General features: G+C 42.7%; 1 protein-coding gene across 1 annotated transcript in view; it reads right to left on the bottom strand.

The window, feature by feature from the left end:
- Positions 1 to 18,488, bottom strand: part of LOC115389794 (von Willebrand factor A domain-containing protein 7-like) — a 35,648-nt gene that overhangs the window by 6,976 nt on the left and 10,184 nt on the right. The window contains exons 5-15 of the mRNA XM_030093370.1: positions 16,108 to 16,236; positions 15,328 to 15,508; positions 14,094 to 14,263; positions 13,858 to 13,970; positions 9,972 to 10,088; positions 9,655 to 9,864; positions 9,370 to 9,508; positions 7,429 to 7,578; positions 7,252 to 7,344; positions 2,476 to 2,492; positions 1,905 to 2,204 (exon numbers count right to left, since the gene is read on the bottom strand). Coding sequence (XP_029949230.1) covers positions 1,905 to 2,204; positions 2,476 to 2,492; positions 7,252 to 7,344; positions 7,429 to 7,578; positions 9,370 to 9,508; positions 9,655 to 9,864; positions 9,972 to 10,088; positions 13,858 to 13,970; positions 14,094 to 14,263; positions 15,328 to 15,508; positions 16,108 to 16,236 — 1,619 coding nt within the window. The remainder of the gene's footprint in view (positions 1 to 1,904; positions 2,205 to 2,475; positions 2,493 to 7,251; positions 7,345 to 7,428; positions 7,579 to 9,369; positions 9,509 to 9,654; positions 9,865 to 9,971; positions 10,089 to 13,857; positions 13,971 to 14,093; positions 14,264 to 15,327; positions 15,509 to 16,107; positions 16,237 to 18,488) is intronic.

An 18,488-nucleotide genomic window follows, 5' to 3' on the forward strand; every position in this document is an offset into this window, starting at 1 on the left:
ACAGGCGGTAAGGAACTACTTATATGGCACCCAAACCGGCGGAGATTCCATCTCAATTGGTCCCCGCCGCCATTTTATAGGGAATTTCGCGCCCTGATAATATAAAAGGATGTAAAAAAATGCAGTTGTTTTTTTTTTTATGAGAACTCACTGCCACTACCACCAAATTCGTTTGTGCAGATTCTACAACCGCCCTCTCTTCAGCTCTCATGTTGTTTTGCTTACTCTCTGCCGCGTGTAGCACATGTGAGTGTGCGTCTCCGTCTCCCTCCTGCCCCTCCCTCTGATGTTTCTCATTGGCTGCCATCAGCTGTCAACCAGTTAACAAGGTTTGTGGTTGGCTGGCCTGACCTGTGCACGGGCAAGCTTACATGCAGGGCAAGCAGGGGAAATCTTGATATCGTCGATTTTGAGAAACTAATGTCCTGAATGTTCATATCCCGATATCGATATGATAACGATATATCGTTCAGCCCTAGTTTCTAGTTTTAATATGCTAAATGCAGCATTTGACACAACCTGGAAAACAACAGGAGGAATCCAGGAGCACTATGCTTGTGCAGATCTATCTGTATCAAAACGTTATTTTCATGGATTGAAAAGAAAACACGTCTTTTAAAATGTTATTATAACCTTTCTGATTTACTTCACGTGCTAATACACCATCCCCTGGACCACTGTAAGGAGTATTTTGTCCACTTTCGTCAGTCCGGCTCTGACTCCTATTCACCTCCAGCAATTGAGCTAAGCTAACTATGATGCTAACAGCTGGGAGACAGCCACTGGACGCACAGACACAAAAAAAAGTATTCACGAGCTTGTCCAACTTTGTCAATGATAGGGATAGGGCGTTGGTCAAAAATCTTCGGAGTATTCCTTTGATGCACCTTTAAAATGTTTTTTTAATGCCACTGGAGCAGCTGGTTGTAAGCTCACAAAGAGCAAACAAAGGTAATTTATGAGTAACGTTGTGGTCTCCTATGTGTGCAGGCAGAGCGAGTTGATTAAGCACAGCTGGCTGGTTAGAAATCGATGCTAACTCCTTTCTCCGTTCCTATTTTGCATTTGCTTGAGTATTCCTGGTCCCCAGCATCACTGCTACCCCACAGATGAAGAAGAAGGTACACAATGCTTCCTTCCACAAAGCTCTCCTTGGTGTGGTGGAGCAGATGTGTGTCTGGCATGTGACACATTCCCCACTCCGTGTTTTCCTCTGTCCTGGTGGAGGTGTAAGCAGTAATGTACATACTGTGGACTTAATAGTTTTGTGATTGTTGACAAATGCGTCATGAGCTCATTTTGTCTATGTATACACTGCTGGGGAAATAGTTTTTGTTTGTCGCATAACAACTTGAGTTTTGTATAATGTTGCTATGTCCCAAAGCAGGTAAACTCCATAACGAAAAACGACCGGGGCCAAGGTCAACAAAGGGAGGCCAAAGCGTACCGTGCAGAGGAAGGCCAGGCGGGGACTAGTGGAAAAGCGCCATCAGATTGTCCCTCATTCATTTGACTTTGTCAAAACAGTCATACTCAGCTGTCGCTGTGCTTATTGGTTGTTGTAAAGGGTTTTTAACAAGCCAGTTGTTGAAATGTACTCCACAAAAGAAGTTGCATCCCTCTTCTTTATAATTAAGAGATTTATCAGAAATACAAACCCACGATTTCCATTAAGTCTTCTCATGCCAATAGTACCTCAAAACTCTGGGACAACTTTTCTAAATGTTCAAGTTACTTGCTGGCCTAGAAAGTTAATGTTTTCAAATGAAAAATAATTATTTGTATAATTTTAGAACCGATACATGAAATTTACACTGAAACACTTTTGATCTTTTAGACTTTGTAGTTTTTAACAAATTTGATTTGTTCCAATCCCAAACATACTGTGTGCATATTTTTCTTACCCGGGTTACCACTGAAAACCTGAGCACAGCAAAGTTCATTTGGGTGCCAGCTGCATTTTCGACCTCGATGGTGACGGTGACGTCTGTTCCTGATTCGGCGCTGGTTGGCACGGTTAAGGTCACCGTGCCGTTGGCCACACCTCCGCTGCTTGATGCAATGGTGACACTGTTGGGTGCAGTGGTGTCATAGCTGCGGTCATTTCTGACTTGCAATGGGAATGTCCCGCTTACACTGGAGGACACAGTGAAAGGGAAGGAGAGAGAGGAACCTGGCTCGATATTGTTGCTGTTAGCTTGAGCCTGCAAAGGTGGAGATAGAAGTGGAAGAGGACAGGAGATAAAATTCACTAAGTGTTTTATGTAATGCCACAAAATAGGTGGAACACTGTGCAGCAGTCAGTGAACATGAATTAAAAAAAAATATACCCACAGTAACAGAAAGGCTGGAAGTCTGAAGCTGAGTGGAAGCTTGTCTCTGGAATCTGTCAGATGTGGTCCTGGAGGTGGAGCTGCTGTCCTCACCTACGAGGCGAACCACAAATTCTCCTGTAGGGACTTCTCTGAATCTTACCAGGTAGTCGTTGAGTCCTAATGACTAAGGAAAACAAAAATGAACAAGAATACTGAATCATGATGAGGTCTTTTTCTGATGAATCGTACCCATTAATCAACAAGATGGGTCAAACAATGAAGGCGCTTATTAAAGTATGAAATTAAATGTTGACCAGTCAGTCGTTATATGCATTATCACCAAAACTGTGTAGCTGTGAACCCCACTGTATCCACATCCTACAATCCTGTGAGTATGTCATAAGAGTTTTCATGATTTTTAAGAAAATTGGCTCTGCCTTGAGATCTTTGACACATACTCTCCACAAGAAGTGTACAGGAAATAATTAACATTGTTCAAACATGTAACTATATATATTAATCAATATCTACTGACTGTCATGATAATGACATGCTGATTGTCAAAAAAGTCATAGACATTATAAAACCTTTCACCCATACATCTGTGATCTGTCATTTCGATCTGGTCATTTCCCAATAAAAATGAAAACTGCACAAGTCATTCCAGTATACTACTATGACAGTAAACACCACTTTGTGCTGCTTTGTGCACTGCTTTATGCTTGCCTGCAAATGCCGACAGCAAAGCGCCACCCAAAACAAAAGTGCCAGTGAGCTGCCGTCGCGATCGGAGGTGACACCAAGTTTTGGCTAAGACAGAACATGTGAGCTCTCATGCAACACGCCAAGTTTCAGCCCAATCGGAGCATTTGTACACCACTTCCTGTTTCCGGCAGGGAGCGCTACTATTGATTGTGATTATTATCATATGGCTGTGATCACATCTGGTCTTTGGTGCAAAATGTAAAGTTTGAGCCCGATGAGACCATCTGCAGGGTGACAGTTCATACTGTCAAGTATGATTATTAGTACTACCTGTAACCTGTTTTGTACTTGGCACTACTTTGAACTACATCTTTTATTTATGTTTGACTTCTTTGGGCTCCCCCTCAACTGCCACCTTAACGTGGTGGGGGAGTTTGAGTGGAGCCAGGCCTGCAGGCTTGCAGACTTGCATGCGAGCACCTGGTGGCCAGGCCAGGTCGAAGAAGAATAGAATAGAATAGAATATAATAGACTTTATTGTCATTGCACGGGGGGGGGGGGGGGGGTACAACAAAATTACATGGGAGCTCATATAAAGCTACAATTCACCTCGATTAAAAAGTCAAGGACAAGAAAACTTAGGAAAAACATCAGGGACAAAACAGAAAACAACACAGGCATTAGGTAACAGAAAAAATACAAGGGCAAGTATAATTTGCATAAGCGCATCCACAAGATGCAAGAGTAATAAATAAGCCCAAAGGGACCACGTGTACGGCCACGGCGCCCCTCCCTGTATACTGCGCCCTAGGCAGCCACCTAGTTCACTTATGCCCAGAGCCGGCCCTGGCCCCACATCTCAGCCACCATGTGTTGGCACCTCAGGAGGGAAAAGCAGGTCTCCTCCTATAATGTTTACAGCCATGGTGGGATGATGCTGACTTCAACTACAGATATTATTGGATGGTGAAAGAAATACTTCAAGGACCTCCTCGCCATGTATTCCATGGAGGAAGTGGAGGCTGAGTCTCAGAGGTGGACTCGTCCATCTCCCAAGCTGAAATCACCAAGGTGTTTGGTAACCTTCTCAGTGGCAAGGCACCTGGGGTGGACAGGATTCACTCTGAGTACCTTAAGTCTCTAGAAATGCAGGGACTGTCTTGGTTGACACATCTCTATAACATCGTGTGACAATCGGGGAAAGTGGCTCTGGATTGGCAGACCATGGTGGTGGTTCCCCTTTTCAAAAAGGGGGACCGGAGGGTGTGCTCTAATTACAGGGGGATCACACACCTCAGCCTCCCCAGTCAAGTCTTTTTCAGGGTAGTGGAGAGGAGCATTTGGCCAACAGTCAAACCTCAGATCCAGGAGGAATAATGTGGTTTTCATACTGGTCATGAAACGCTGGACCAGCTCTTTACACTCCATAGGGTGCTCAGTGACTTTTGGGAGTTTGCCGAACCAGTCCACATGTGTTTTGTGCATTGCCGGCCGTAAGTTGGAGCTGTTTCCGGTGCATGTTGGACTCCAGCAGGCCTGTCCTTTGTCACTGGTTCTGTTCAATTTTCATGGACAGAATTATCAGGCGCAGCCAGGGGCTGGAGGGGGCCCAGTTTGGGAACCACAAGATTTCATCTCAGCTTTTTGCAGACGATGTTGTCCTTGTTGGCTCCATCGAACCTGAAACTACAGCATGCACTGGGGCGATTTGCAGCCGAGTGTAAAACGAAAGGGAAGAGGATCAGCACCTCCAAATCTGAGGCTATGGTCCTCGACTGGAAGAAGGTGGTCTGCCCTGTCCAAGTCATGGAAGAGGCCCTGCCCCAGGTGGAGGAGTATAAGTGCCTTGAGGTTTTGTTCACAAGTGGAGGAAGGATGGAGGCAAGATTTACAGAAGGATTGGTGCAGCGGCTGCAGTGATGCAGTTGTTGTATCGCTCCATTGTGGTGAAGAGGGAACTGAGTCAAAAGGCAAAGGTTTTGATTTACAGTCAATCTTTGCCCCTACACTCACCTAAGGTCATAAGCTTGGGGTCATTACTGAAAGGACAAGATCCCGGATAGAAGCGGCTGAAATGAGTTTCCTCTGTTGGGTGGCTGGGCGCTCCCTCAGAGATAAGGTGAGCAGCTCAGTCACCAGGGAGGAGCTCGGAGTAGAGCTGCTTCTCCTCCACATCAAGAGGAGCTAGCTGAGGTGACTCGGGCATCTGTTTAGGATGGATGCCTCCCTGGTGAAATGTTCCAGGCATGTCCCACCAGGATGAGGCCCCAGTGAACACCCAGGACATGCTCGAGACTATGTCACTCGGCTGGAGTGGGAAAGCCTAGGGATCCTCCTGGATGAGCTGGAGGAGGTGTCTGGGGACAGGGAAGTCTGCTTAGACTGCTGAATCTGCAACTCTGTCCCAGATAAGTGGTTGAAAATGGAAGGATGGATGGATGTATTTCTTTGAGGGAGATTAAGGAAAAGAGCATTTATTGAAGGAAAATCTCTATGAATATGCTCCTTCTTGAAAAATTACAACATTAGAAATATTGACTACAAATAGTGAATGATTGCCATACTTCCATAGCTCACAAACGTTTTAGTTTAACCCTCGTTTATTGAGGTTTTCATTTATTTCAGCAGTTCCGCTCACATTCAGTTACATAACATGAATACAAACCTTGGAAGGAAGGCATCAAACAGGTGGTTCAACATCTATCAAAATTGCCGTGTGTCAACAAAGTTGTAGTTTCCAGCATGACATGAACATCTTTTTGTATCGACTTAAACGAGTGGCTGCTGCATACCTGTACCAACCCGCTGATCTCTGACATACTTGAGCTGTCAAAGAGAGTCACTTTTGTGATTGTTGCTGTGTCACTTCCCGTCACAGTTACCAGGAGAGTGACATTTCCTCCTGAAAGTGAAGATATAAGAGATATTGAATTTATTGTGATGAAAATATGGTATGTTGAATACAAAAAGTCTCTCATGATTTCAGTAGGCTGCTTCTTTTAGTCTTTGAGCTCCATAGAGGAAAATGGAAGAATTATCTTTTATTGTGGTGTCTGTGGATTGTGGAATTCTCACATTAGAAGGGGCGGGGGTTGGTGACGTGTGTGTGTGTGTGTGTGTGTGTGTGTGTGTGTGTGTGTGTGTGTGTTTGGGGGGGGGGGGGGGGGGGCTGCACTGATGATGGGGTTTTAAAACGGCGGAAGTAACCTGTCAAAATGGAGTCTGCATGACAGCTATCAGTGGAGTATCAAATAAAGGCCATCTTCACACGTACCCGCCTGCTTCATTTCTGCAACCTCTACATTATACTTTTTTCATTATGTTGATAAACATATTGGCCCTCATTTATCAAACAAATGTACGGCAGCATACAGGCGTATGGCCATATGAATGATAGGATTGGTATTCATCAGTTTCATTCAGTGTGTTATTGATTCCATCAAGACTGGTCACTACTGCAGTCAATAAGCAGTGAATTTCTGTTTGTCTTTCCAGAATCTCCGCCGTGATGATGGCCGGTCTTGGTCCAGCAGCACGGGGAGCAGATAGTAGGCTCCCACTGTCAATGGCCTGAGTCTGGTGTCTAGCTCTGCACTGGATCCAGACCTAGTACTGGGTGTGTTTGTTTCAGAGGGACCATCACCACTTTGAGGAGGACACCAAGCTGCCGTGCCGCTGGCATCTGACTCTAAGACATCATTAAACGAAACAATAAAAATACAACCTGCATAACGTGTGAAAGTGTCATTGTTTGTAATATCAGGATTAAACTAACAGACCTATAATTTATTCAGACCTCAGCCAGTGTCCATTCATCCACGGTGACCCTGTTCACAACTGCTGTGATCTTCTTTTAGGCAGCGTTTTTCTGTTTTCCTTTAATTCCAGTTTTCATTCTTCCAAAGAGCTCCTCCTTATTTACCTCCACCTCAGATGTGAGCAGATCAATTTCCAGTTTGGAAAAGTTTTTTTTTTTTGCCATGGTTTCTCCTTTCTGTGTTTGGCCTTTGTGGCCGAGGCTTCTGAACCATTAATATTTCAGGGCGTGACATGTTAACGACGATCAATTTCATCTGCCGCATTTATCAACAAATGATCATTAAAATGCTAAGATCAGATGCGAAAATTTCATAAATCTCACATGAGCCCCGTCGTACAGTGAGACCACCTCTCAGGTTTGCAACCCGTTTCAAAGAAAGATTGATAAATGAGGGCCATCTTGAGTTCCAACCTGTAGGAGGACGTCCATCCAAAAAGTCCAGACCACCGTGGGCTCCCTCTCGTTCTTCCACAATGTCATAGACAAAGTTCACCGAACTCTGACCTAATGTGCAGAAACGAGATTAGAATTCAGCAAATTAAAATGAAAATCTTCTTTTACTGACTCAAATCTTATGATACTACTGACCTGTGACCTTAACAATGTATGCACTATTAGAGTTAACACTGATTTCCCACATTCCGGTGTCAGTGTTGTTGAGGCTTATCCGGCAAAGGTTTCCCACAGTGGAGAAAGTTGCCAAAGGACCACTGGGCTCAGATGAATCCTGTGATACTCCTAAATGAAACAAAAGCAGGTCATGAAAATAATTGCTCTGACCATACCTTGTGAAACCCTTCTTTCACTTATTTTGGTATTTATCCGTAGATCTTTGTAAAAACTCAATTTAATCTCCACTGAACCAAGCTGGTAAAAAATATTCACAGTAGTTCTGTCCATCAATTAAACTATTTAATCACAACTCTGATCACAATTAATCATGTCACCAATGTAATGCACAAAAATCTGAATGTGAAACTTTTAACTTAAGTGGAGCAGTTTCACATCAGAAAACATGCCCTAATATGGAATTTGAAGCATCCAACATTTTAAAGTTGAGATGATAAAGGAAAGACCAGTCCAGTCTTTCAGTGTTGAACAATCCAAAACATAGACAGCTACAGTGGGATATTTTTAACATCCAACCTTCAAACGAAGAATCTAATCCTCATATTTCACCTGTACTGCACAGGGATGAAAAAAACTACATCCCAATTAGAGTAAAATGAGTTCTCTCTGAGTTCTTTTCTTTGAGCCAATCGCTAACCCAAATCCTTTTTTTTTCTGCGATTAATCGCAATTTAAAACAATTACCTGATGACAGCCCTCCCAAGATTAATGCGGTTAAAACTGTCTGCACTAATGAATTGCAACCTTTAAAGGTGCTGTAGGCAGGATTCCACATCTCCGCCATCTTGCTTAGGGTTACCTAAACAAGATGGCGATCTGACCGATCTAAGATGGGGATTTGAAACCCAACACAGCCAATCCTGTCCTGTTTTCTCTGACATCATGCCCTTACGCAAGTTAAGCCCCTCCCACAAGAACGTGCGACGAACGCCCCTCGACCAATCATGGTTAGAGCCTCATGGGCTCTTCTGATTGGTCAAAGATACTGGGAGCTGTCGAGATTCCTTTTCAGCTCAGAACAGAGACAGGTGAAAACGCTGCACCCTCGTGGTAGTGCAATTATGCTACACTCCTAAAGGATTATCAATGGATACTCTAACATCTAATCCAAAGAAAACACAGGAAAATTAGCACTGACAAGCAAAATCCTGCCTACAGCACCTTTAAATGCTGACAATGACAAAATTTCTGTTTAGTTGTAGTGTAACAAAATGTAAGTACTTACTAAAATTGTTCACATTTAATCCATTTTTGCAAAGTCGACCATTTCATGAAAAAAAAAAACAATATCCCAATTACAGTAAAATGAGTTCTCTCTGAGTTCTTTGTTTATTTTTGCAATACATTTTATTAAGTTATACTAGTTTGGGTTTAGTGTGATGTTGTAAATTCAGATGGATTTTAAACATTTTCTGAAAATGTGTTAAGTGATGTTATTTGTCAGGCCTGGATGTGTTTTCTTCACTATATCTATCTAGTCTCTCAGTCTTTCTCCTTCAGTCTCTGCCTCTGCCTCTGTCTGTCTGTCTCTCTCTCTCTCGCTCTCTCTCTCTCTCCCCCCCTCTCTCTCTCTCTCTCACTGTCACCTTCAAGAGGGAGAGAAAGAAAGAGCTCAGCACTCAATAGAACTTTTTTTTGAAAACTTTGTTTAGACTAGTCAAGTCAAAATGGCAAAGCTTCCATTTAATCACTGTTGAGGACATTCTCAACATTAAAAGTATGTCTATATATATTAATCTTTCAGGATTCCTCCCACATTCACATTTTGACGAGTGGAGGTCAAGTTATATTTAAACATTTAACTGAACAGAGAAGAAACAAAGAAAATAAACTTCTACAAGGACTTCAAAAAGGTTAGTTTAAAAAATGCATAATGTGGAAGGTGTGTTTGGACTGAACCTGTTGAACTGGTGAGTCTGAAGGTGAGAGATGCCTGCACTCCTGTTATGTAAATGATAATGTTTCTGATTGAGGCATCAACAGCAAACGGGAAATTATCAGGATGTCCTGGATCAACTGTTGCTTGGAAAACTGTCACCTGGAAAAAAGTAATGAACAAAAACAACCAGGAGAAGAGGATGGTGAGGTCTGGGATTTAGAGAATCCTATTTGCATAAACTTGATTTGATGGTTTGCAAACATGTGAGTCCAGTGATCTGATAAAGTATTTCCTTGATGTCTCACCACAGCGTTGGCTGTTAGGTCTTCTATAACAGCAGTGGCCTGAGTAAGATCTAACTTGCTGATCTCGATGGTCTGACCCCCAGAGGCCCGGGCTAAGTCCCGGTATAGATCAGTGTCTGCTTTGGTCAGGCTACGTGCCAATGGATTTTGACCATCACTTTGGCGGCGGCGACGTCGAGCGGCAAACCCACCTGTCAACGTGAAAGTTACCTGAAATTACAAAGAGAGAGGATTAGTGATTTTATTTGCAAGTTTTTGACACACACACACACACACACACACGCGCGCACACGTGCATTCATATATCAAAATCTTACCACAGACTTTGTACTCTCCAATAATGCTGTGACGGTGTTTTTCAGATATGCATCTTTTGCAGGAGCATCAGTGTAGAGGAAAATGTCGGATGCCGGTGGAGCAGCAGTTAGAGCAAGCTTTCAATCATATGAAAAAGCAAGAAAAGCTGTTAACTTGTTTTTCTCTTTAGGTATTCTGACAGTTACTCTATAAAAAAGAATGGAAGATAGGTCAACATGGTTATGAACAAACTAAATTTACAACACAGAATCATGCACTCTTTCTCTCTTTCTTTAGCTCTCTCACACACATGTTTTAAAGGAGAGCTATTATGCAAAATCCACTTTTCTGAGCTTTGTATAATGCTATAGTGTCATTTCCCCATTAAAAAGACGCATGGAATTGTTTCCTGAACCATTCACGCATATTTGAGCAATCCCTGAATCTCACCCTGGCAGCCATGTTGAGCGCTGAAACACTTGGTGCTGCACAGCTCCGCCCATAATGCACAGCTCTGTCCCAGCTCTGAAATAGTCTGCACAGCTCCTCCTGCACAGCTCGTGCTCCCCAACCCTTCTCCACTCTTGGAGAATGCGCATGGAGATGGATGCTCTGAGGGGGCGTGTCACTATGGCAAGGAGATTCTCAAAGAGACAGGGACTCATTTCCAGTAGTTTGAGGCAGCCTGATGCAGAGGCAAATTTGATTGAAGTTTTTTTTTTGGTACATGCAGCTTTCACCATCCAATTTTGGGCAAAGCTGTTGCTTGAGTGTGCTGTAGATTGATGCTAAAAACATGTAATAACCCCCCCCTTGAAAGGGGGAGGGTGCTGCAGGCTCTGACCCTCTGCAGGCCCGCTTGTTCTTGTGTTTACCTGACAATGTTTATAGAAAGAAGACAATATATATATGCATGTGTGTGTATTAGGGGTGGGACGAGACACAAATTTCACGGGACGAGATGTCTCGCGAGATTGAGTCCACGAGATCGAGACGACACGAGACGGGGGGGGGGGCGGGGGGGGGGGGGGGGGGATGTTGGTGCTGAGGTGTGGGGGGCAGCGCGGAACTCACATACAGCGTCGGAGCATGGAGTGTCGGGTCGGCGTGCCCCTTGTCCGGCCACGGCGCCCCCCCCCCCCCCGTACACTTCGCCCTCGGCGGCCGCCTCGTTCGCCTATTCCCATTCAAACCGCGGCCATGACTGCATTTGCACTTCATGCCACTAGGTGCGCTGTTTGCATGTTCAACCTTATTTTACACAGACACCACAGAGGAAGAAGGGTGCCACAGCTGCTGCAGGCTCTCTCTGCATGTTGTGAGAAAAGGAGTGTGAGCCGGCAAGACGTGGTGAAATGTGCATTGATGCGATGCACCGTTTTTTCAATAAAAGAGAAGAACTTCTTTACGTCGTATCAATTAAACTGTGTCACAAGTAGTTTGTGTACTACAAAGACCAAGATTCCTTGCAGATAGAACATGCGCAGAACAGTATTTCATGTCCTTTTCGACCGGGTTTTTAAATATGAATATGAGCATATTCAGGGTTTTGCACGTGTTTATATGGCTGTGCGCCATGTAATGTATTATTCTGTCAATATTCCAGTTAATAAAGAGTTTTTCACTCATTGTATGTCCTAAAATGCCATCTGTAAACTATTCCCTTGGATTACCCAAGTAATGTATTCTAAATACTTTTGCATTACTTCCACCTTACATCACATTAGTCTTGAACAATGGTTCCCAAATGTTGTGTGCCCAAAGCACACCAAAGGACCAGTAAGAATCTCAAGGCACACCTATGCTAAATAGCATTTAAAATGTGTTATCATTCATATCATGAAAAAAAACCTGTAAATTAGCGTATTATTGATTAATATATCATTAAAATGTGACAAAGGCAACTCTGTTATTTAATTATATTGCCGATCTACTGGTACATGTGCAGAACTAAAAGTGGTACGGCAAAATTATTCGCCAAATGTCATCATAACAAACGAATATTCAGATATTTGGGACCGGTCCTAGTGGCTCGAAGCACCATTGTCCTGTAAACAGACATAAAATGCCATGGCGGTCTTGCATTTTCACTTGAAAGCGTGTAACCAGGACCCGCAGATGAACCAGATAGCTGATTGGTGAAGGCATGAACTTGTGTGACGGCTGTTCAGCATCAGAAAGCGATTGACAGCCTTCTTAAACCCTTTGGAAGCTTTTGGGAGGAGTTATATTAGCAGAAAGTGTTGGTGGAGAGTTGGGGTGGTTTGTTTGTTGAAACGTGTGACAATTGTGCTATACAAGGGAACTTTGCATATTTATGTTATATATATTTACATTATTTATGTTATATTTATATTATTTTCTTTCCATTTCTTTGCTCTGGATTCGTTTGCTCAACTTTTGTAGATGAATGTACCTTCTTTGTGACCTCTTTTGTTTTAGCATAACGTCCCGCTCTGCATTCCTGCAAATCTGCTTTAAGCCGGCCACACACTACAAGATTTTTTCAATCTTCCCCGATTCAGACACCACACACTACACGACAGCAGAGGACAGATCGTACCCGATCTTCCTCTCCTGATCGTCTAGTGTGCGGTGTCACTCCGGAGCAGACCACACACCAGCAGATTCTTCAGCGAGAATCGGCTCGTCTCTCCTCCAAATCTCACGTCGTCCGACGTGACTTTGTGCTGTTTCCCTTCATTGCTGTTTTTACATTCATCTCCACTTTCAATAATAAGTGGAGAACTCATTCGTTCCCTCAGTTCATTCATTCACATCGGTATCGCTCCTTCAGTGCAGACCCCCCCCCCAGTGCGCACGGAGCACGGACTGTCAGCACCTTGTTAGAAAATTTAAATGTTCCAGTACAGAAGAGGGAAACATAGTTTCAGATCATTTTATTATAATTTACATTTAATAATAATTCAGCTTATTAGCTAATCTGTTTATGTGTTTTTTTTTTTTTTTTTTTTTTTTACTTTTGAGTCCCGAGTGCAGCAGTAGAATAAAGTTATTAGCAGACCGTGTCAAATAAAATTTTTCAAATCTTTTTTAAATCATCAAATATCTTAAATCATTCTTTATGTCCACAGATTTGATAGTTTAAATCAGAGTAAAAATACGTTGATTAGGAAAGTTTCATTATAGTCCGCTCTGTCTCTGAGGGCACGGAATGAGTGGAAAGTTTTTTTTTTCTTTTATTATTATTCTTTTCTTCCCCATTCTTCCGTGATGGTTAATAACGGAGATTAATTAAAACATTGGGATTATTGCAGGACTGGCGGAGATGCAGATATTAGATCGGAGTTTGGGTCTGAATGGAGGATCCAGTTCATCCAGGAGCGACAGGATTAACCATCACTTTCTGCACGGCTGACTTTTGAGCTCCGGCTTTTCTGTTTCACTGTCATATTGTGAATATATTTCACAGACATATATTCATCCAGCTCTGACAGCTGCGGGGGGATTTTTTTTAATCAGCGGCACCTTGGTGAGACGGAGCTGTTCATCCAATCAGAGAGCTTTATTTCGAGGGTGTGGACAGCTCTACTCAGAGCTGATCGGCGCCTCTCGGAGCGCACCACACACTACAGGATTTGCGATCGGAAATATTGAACATGTTCATTCGACTAAATTTTGTTTGTTTGTTCGTTTGTCAATGTTGAGCTCCTAATCTTTGTCATCATTACCAAGATTCATTTTGTGGCATTTTTTCAGTATATTTGTAAAAGCCTTGTATCAAATATTCAGAAAAGAGAAAAAAAAATACTTTGCATCAAACCAATTTTCCATCTGATTTTTATGTTGGTTTTATCGAACCGGGTTTGGAACATTTTTCTTTTGTCATAAACAGAGAGTCAAGCAGCTGTAACATATCAGAGAACATCTTCAAACTACACTCACTTGCAGTCCAGACAGACTCAGTTCTGGGTAGTCTCCTCCTCCATCTGCAGTGAGTCTATTAATACTGGCTTTGAAGTCATCTGGATCAGTTGTCCTTAACACAGGTCCAAAATCTAAACAGGACAAGATATGGAAGCTTCCAGATATTTACATTTATCCAAACACACAGTAAACTCTTTACACAGTATCTTTAGCAATATTTCATAAGGTAGGCTACAGGGTTCTAAGTTACACACCTGGGTCACTGAAAGGTACCAGAATGTATAGAGATGGCTCCTCTGGTGTCCCTCTCCTGCTGTCAATAATCTGAAAGGAGGCCTCCTTAACAGCAGCGATGTCATCGCTCATACTGCCTGTGGTGTCTATCACAAAACATAGTGCAGAGGACTGGGACAGACCCATGAATCTGAGGGAATATGAGGGACAAAATGTTTGAAATATTTATTCAAGATCTGAACACCTCACATTTTGAATAATTTCAATAATGTCAAAGTCTTGCTTGAAAATTTGAAATATTGAAATCTGTGCATTTTCATGGCATGGAGTGGCTTATACACTCAACCTCCAACACTGCTGAATCATCCACTGAACTCACTGTTTATTTTTCATACCATTGGTTCCCAACCTTATTTCCCTGGAGCCCCCCTGAATTATGCCTAAGAAACACCAGGTCCCACCCACCTGCACACACACCCCAAAAGAATGAAGTGATTCATTAGAGATCTTTAATTTGCAAAATGAACATCTGTTTGAACCTTTGTGTTCTCTTGTGATCTTTAATATATGAGGGGGGACTGGAAAGAAACCGGACTTGTTTATAAAATTAAAACAAGAATGATTTCACACTGTAAGCATATTTGTGAAAAATTTCACCTCCCAAAGACACACAGGCAGCTCACATGTAGTGTTTATGTTATTACAGTCCCGCCCCCTTCGAAAAATCCAAAAATGGTCCCGCGCCTCTTAACCACGGAGCAGAAACAGGCTCACGTTGACATGTGCCAGGAGCTGAAAAGGCAGCTGGAGGATAATCGAGGGCTGTTTGGGAAGATCCTCACTGCTGCGGCAGCTCTGGGAGGCGGTCAGGCTGAAGCAGCCGGCGCTGTGGGAGACTGGGGACTAAACGGTTCCTGTTGAAAAACGGCATGACCCTGCTGCCCATCCGCTGTATCCCCTCGATTTAACAACGTGCGATTTTTTTCTCTTCACAAGACTGAATAAGGAACTGAAGGGGCGGAGATTTGATGACGTGGAAGAGGTGCAAAAAAAAAAATCGAAGAACACTCTTAAAGGGACCATTACACAGGGGCATGCTGACTATGTTGAGCAATGGAAATCCCGGCTGCAGCGCTGTATTCAAGCTGAAGGTGAAGGTGACAGTTTTGATTAAATCGGGAAAAAAAATAAAATAAATTGATCTAACTGACTGTTGGAGTGTAAAACATGGTTGTAAAACAACAGCTTTCATACCGTAGAAAGTCCTTGTCTCCAACTGCTACTCTGATGTCTTCCAGTAGCTCCAATGTGGCATCAAGTGCCAGATCCGCTGCTCGATCGTGAAGGAAACCATGTTCTGAGTCACGAGTGTCCTTATTAATACCTCCCTCGGGATCCTCAAAACTTGTTAGATCACCACCGTGGCTGCATTTACCTTTGAACAAAGACAAAATAAACTACCATCTTAACAGTTTTGATAAGTTACAGCTCAGTTTGGTAAAACGGAATAATTTAAAGAGATTACATCAAGAAATACATCAAGGAGCAGGACAAGAAAGAATGATATATTGTGGTGTCCGCTGCGGGAGAATTGCTCACATTAGAAGGGGGGTGTTTGGTGACAGGTTGGGGTTATAAAGGTGGAAGTGATTGCACAATGAGGAATGTCTGTATGACAGCTGTCCGGTGTGTGTCGGTGTGAGTCTGGTGTGAGTCTGGTGTGAATAAAAGCTGTAAACTTGACACTCTTTCGCCTCCTTTTCTGCTGACCTCCACAATATCTAATTTTATATCTGAGGTCCATGACTCCTGAAGTTGTATTGCTGTGAATAGCTTCTCACATGATGAATGGAACATAACATCAGAGCAATCAGTGTCCCTCTAGAATAGTTTTTGCTAAATTTCCAAACAAAGAGTTTGTTGAAGTGCATCTGGACACACTTATTAATCAGCTACCTAACCAGCCAGTAGTCACTTTCGAAACAAATAACATACTAAAACATTGACAAAATGAGCAAAAACAGAAATAGCTACCTGCAGGTTTATCACCAGACAAGTTGTCGAAGTAACCTGAAGTTAAAAGCTGTTGATCTATCACTTCAGGCAATATGTTGTTTGTACAATCATCTCCTATGCAGCTCACACAGGTTGGGACATTCAAACCTACAACAAAACAAAAACAATAAAATCAGCACAGGAGTTTACAGAAATTACAAACCACCTCAAAAAAACAGTCAAACATTAAAATTAAAGTAAGATAATTTGCAAGTGAACATAAAATTAAACATTTTGCAAACATAGACACTTGCACCTGCAGCACATACTGTATGTATACCTACAAAACACTCATAAATCCATCTAGAGTCATGAAATACGTATGACAAAATCAGAGAAAAAAACACAACTGAAACATTTTATTCTCAGGTGTGACGATCATGTACTCCTGGTCAGGCATGCCAAAGCCAATAAAGTTGAAATGAAGACCCAGATACATCTGAAAGAACCCCATGTAACTGGAATATAAATAATTGTGTACTCTTTCTGGATAAACGCCGTGTCCATCTTTGGGGTAGTGTTCACCAGCAATGGCCCTGTGGCTGGGTAGCCCACATGTTGTGGTCATGCACAGGCCAAACAAGTTAAGTAGTGGAGCTTATGATGATCTTCCACCTGTGAATTGGGGAGCAATTTAGTACTGTGTGCACCTGCAGCAGAAACTAGCTCTTGAGACAAAGGATGTTACCTCACTGGAGGTAAAGTGCCAGTGCTGCTTTGAGATTGAGAGGTACTGTTGAGGTAAAGTTGGGCTCACAGTATTTGTTCTGGAGCCAAACTCCTTCATCGGCAATGTTCCCTTTCCTTTATTGAATTGTGCAGGGTGAGAGTTGCTGGGCGAGAATGAGGATACTCACAATCTCTAGGTTGGCATTTACACACTACAAGTTTGTCTTGATGGACAAGAGGAAGGCCACAAGATTAAAGTTACAGGGAGGAAAACTTGATCTGTTGCTTATGATCATGCACCAAATGGCACCTCAGAATATTTGCCTACTTTGGAGCAAGTGAGGGAGGTTTTGGGAATAGCACAGTCAACAGACTCCAGAGTTTTTGCTGGACAACTTAAACAGTCATATTGGTAATGACTGTAACCATGACGGGGGTAATTGGGAGGAATGGCCTGCAGGATTTTAATCTGAATGATGAGTTGTTATTGGATTTTTGTAGTTGTCTTGGATTGCCCTAACACCATATTCAAATACATGGATCTGAACACCACCCATCAAACCCTCACGTTACAAGAGGATGTGTCAGGATTCCCTGAAACTCCTTTCCTTGTTGTCCCTCTACCCATGTCTGTTGCACCTAATGTTTTCAATTAGTCTGGTTAACATATCCCCTGTCAATTCCTTTATTCTGTGCGTGTATCCCCTGTCCACCTGTGCCAGATTGTCTTGCTTGCACATATGTAGACATCACGCAGCCCCTAGAGTTCTACTTTTGTGTGTTCTGTCGACCCAATTTTCAATTTTCAACCTGTTTTCTGTTTTAGCCTGTGCTGACCCCCCACCCACTCCTCTGAGTAGGGTGCCAGATACCACACTAAAGAGGCAATAATTATAATACTGATGGACAGCAGAGGACAGCATAGCACGAGGATTGTGGCTTGGTAAGTTCATGCAGCAGGTATGGGAGGGGTGAGCACATTTATGTATTCTGCAGGTGTGCTATGTTGTGTGATTTTTGTGTGCAAATGAGAATATTTGGAATCAGCTTCAGATATACAAAGAGTATGCCCTTCAGTGGGTCACTTGTACACTAGGTATGCTTGAGTGGTTTGTCTCTGTAACTTCTGGAACAAACACCCGTTTGGCTTCAAGACTGACTGTGGGACTTGGCTTTCTTCTGTCTCCTCTCAAGTTGGGACATTGTCCCTAGCAGCTGCTCCAAGAGTTTCAGTAAAACCATACTGTGGATTAAAAGAGAACATAATTCAGACCTCCAAAACAGTTTTTTTTTTTTCTCCAATAACAATTCTGGACCATTTTTGTTCAACAGAATGCTCATAAGTGTACTTGCTAGCAGAGCTTCATGGATCTTAGGCTGATGATGGATTTTCAGCTAGAGACTTGTTTATACTTGGAAAAACTGCAGTACATGGTGATAAACTTTATTTTTCTGGAGACTTTAAAGGTATAGTAAGCAATTTTTTCAAAGACATATCATTTGCAAATTCACAAAATCTCTTCTCGCTATCTGCAAGCTAAGCATTCTAAGTGTGCGCTGAGGGGAAAAAAAAAATCTAGCTTCAATACACAGCCTGGGCTTTGATATTCAACATGTAAAGATGTGACTCGGCTCGAGCCACCAAAACATTGCACCCCTGTCCCCCCCAGTACCCCTGTCTCCCTTTGGAA

The sequence above is a fragment of the Salarias fasciatus genome, chromosome 6 (genome assembly GCF_902148845.1).
Source record: "Salarias fasciatus chromosome 6, fSalaFa1.1, whole genome shotgun sequence".
Taxonomy (NCBI): domain Eukaryota; kingdom Metazoa; phylum Chordata; class Actinopteri; order Blenniiformes; family Blenniidae; genus Salarias; species Salarias fasciatus.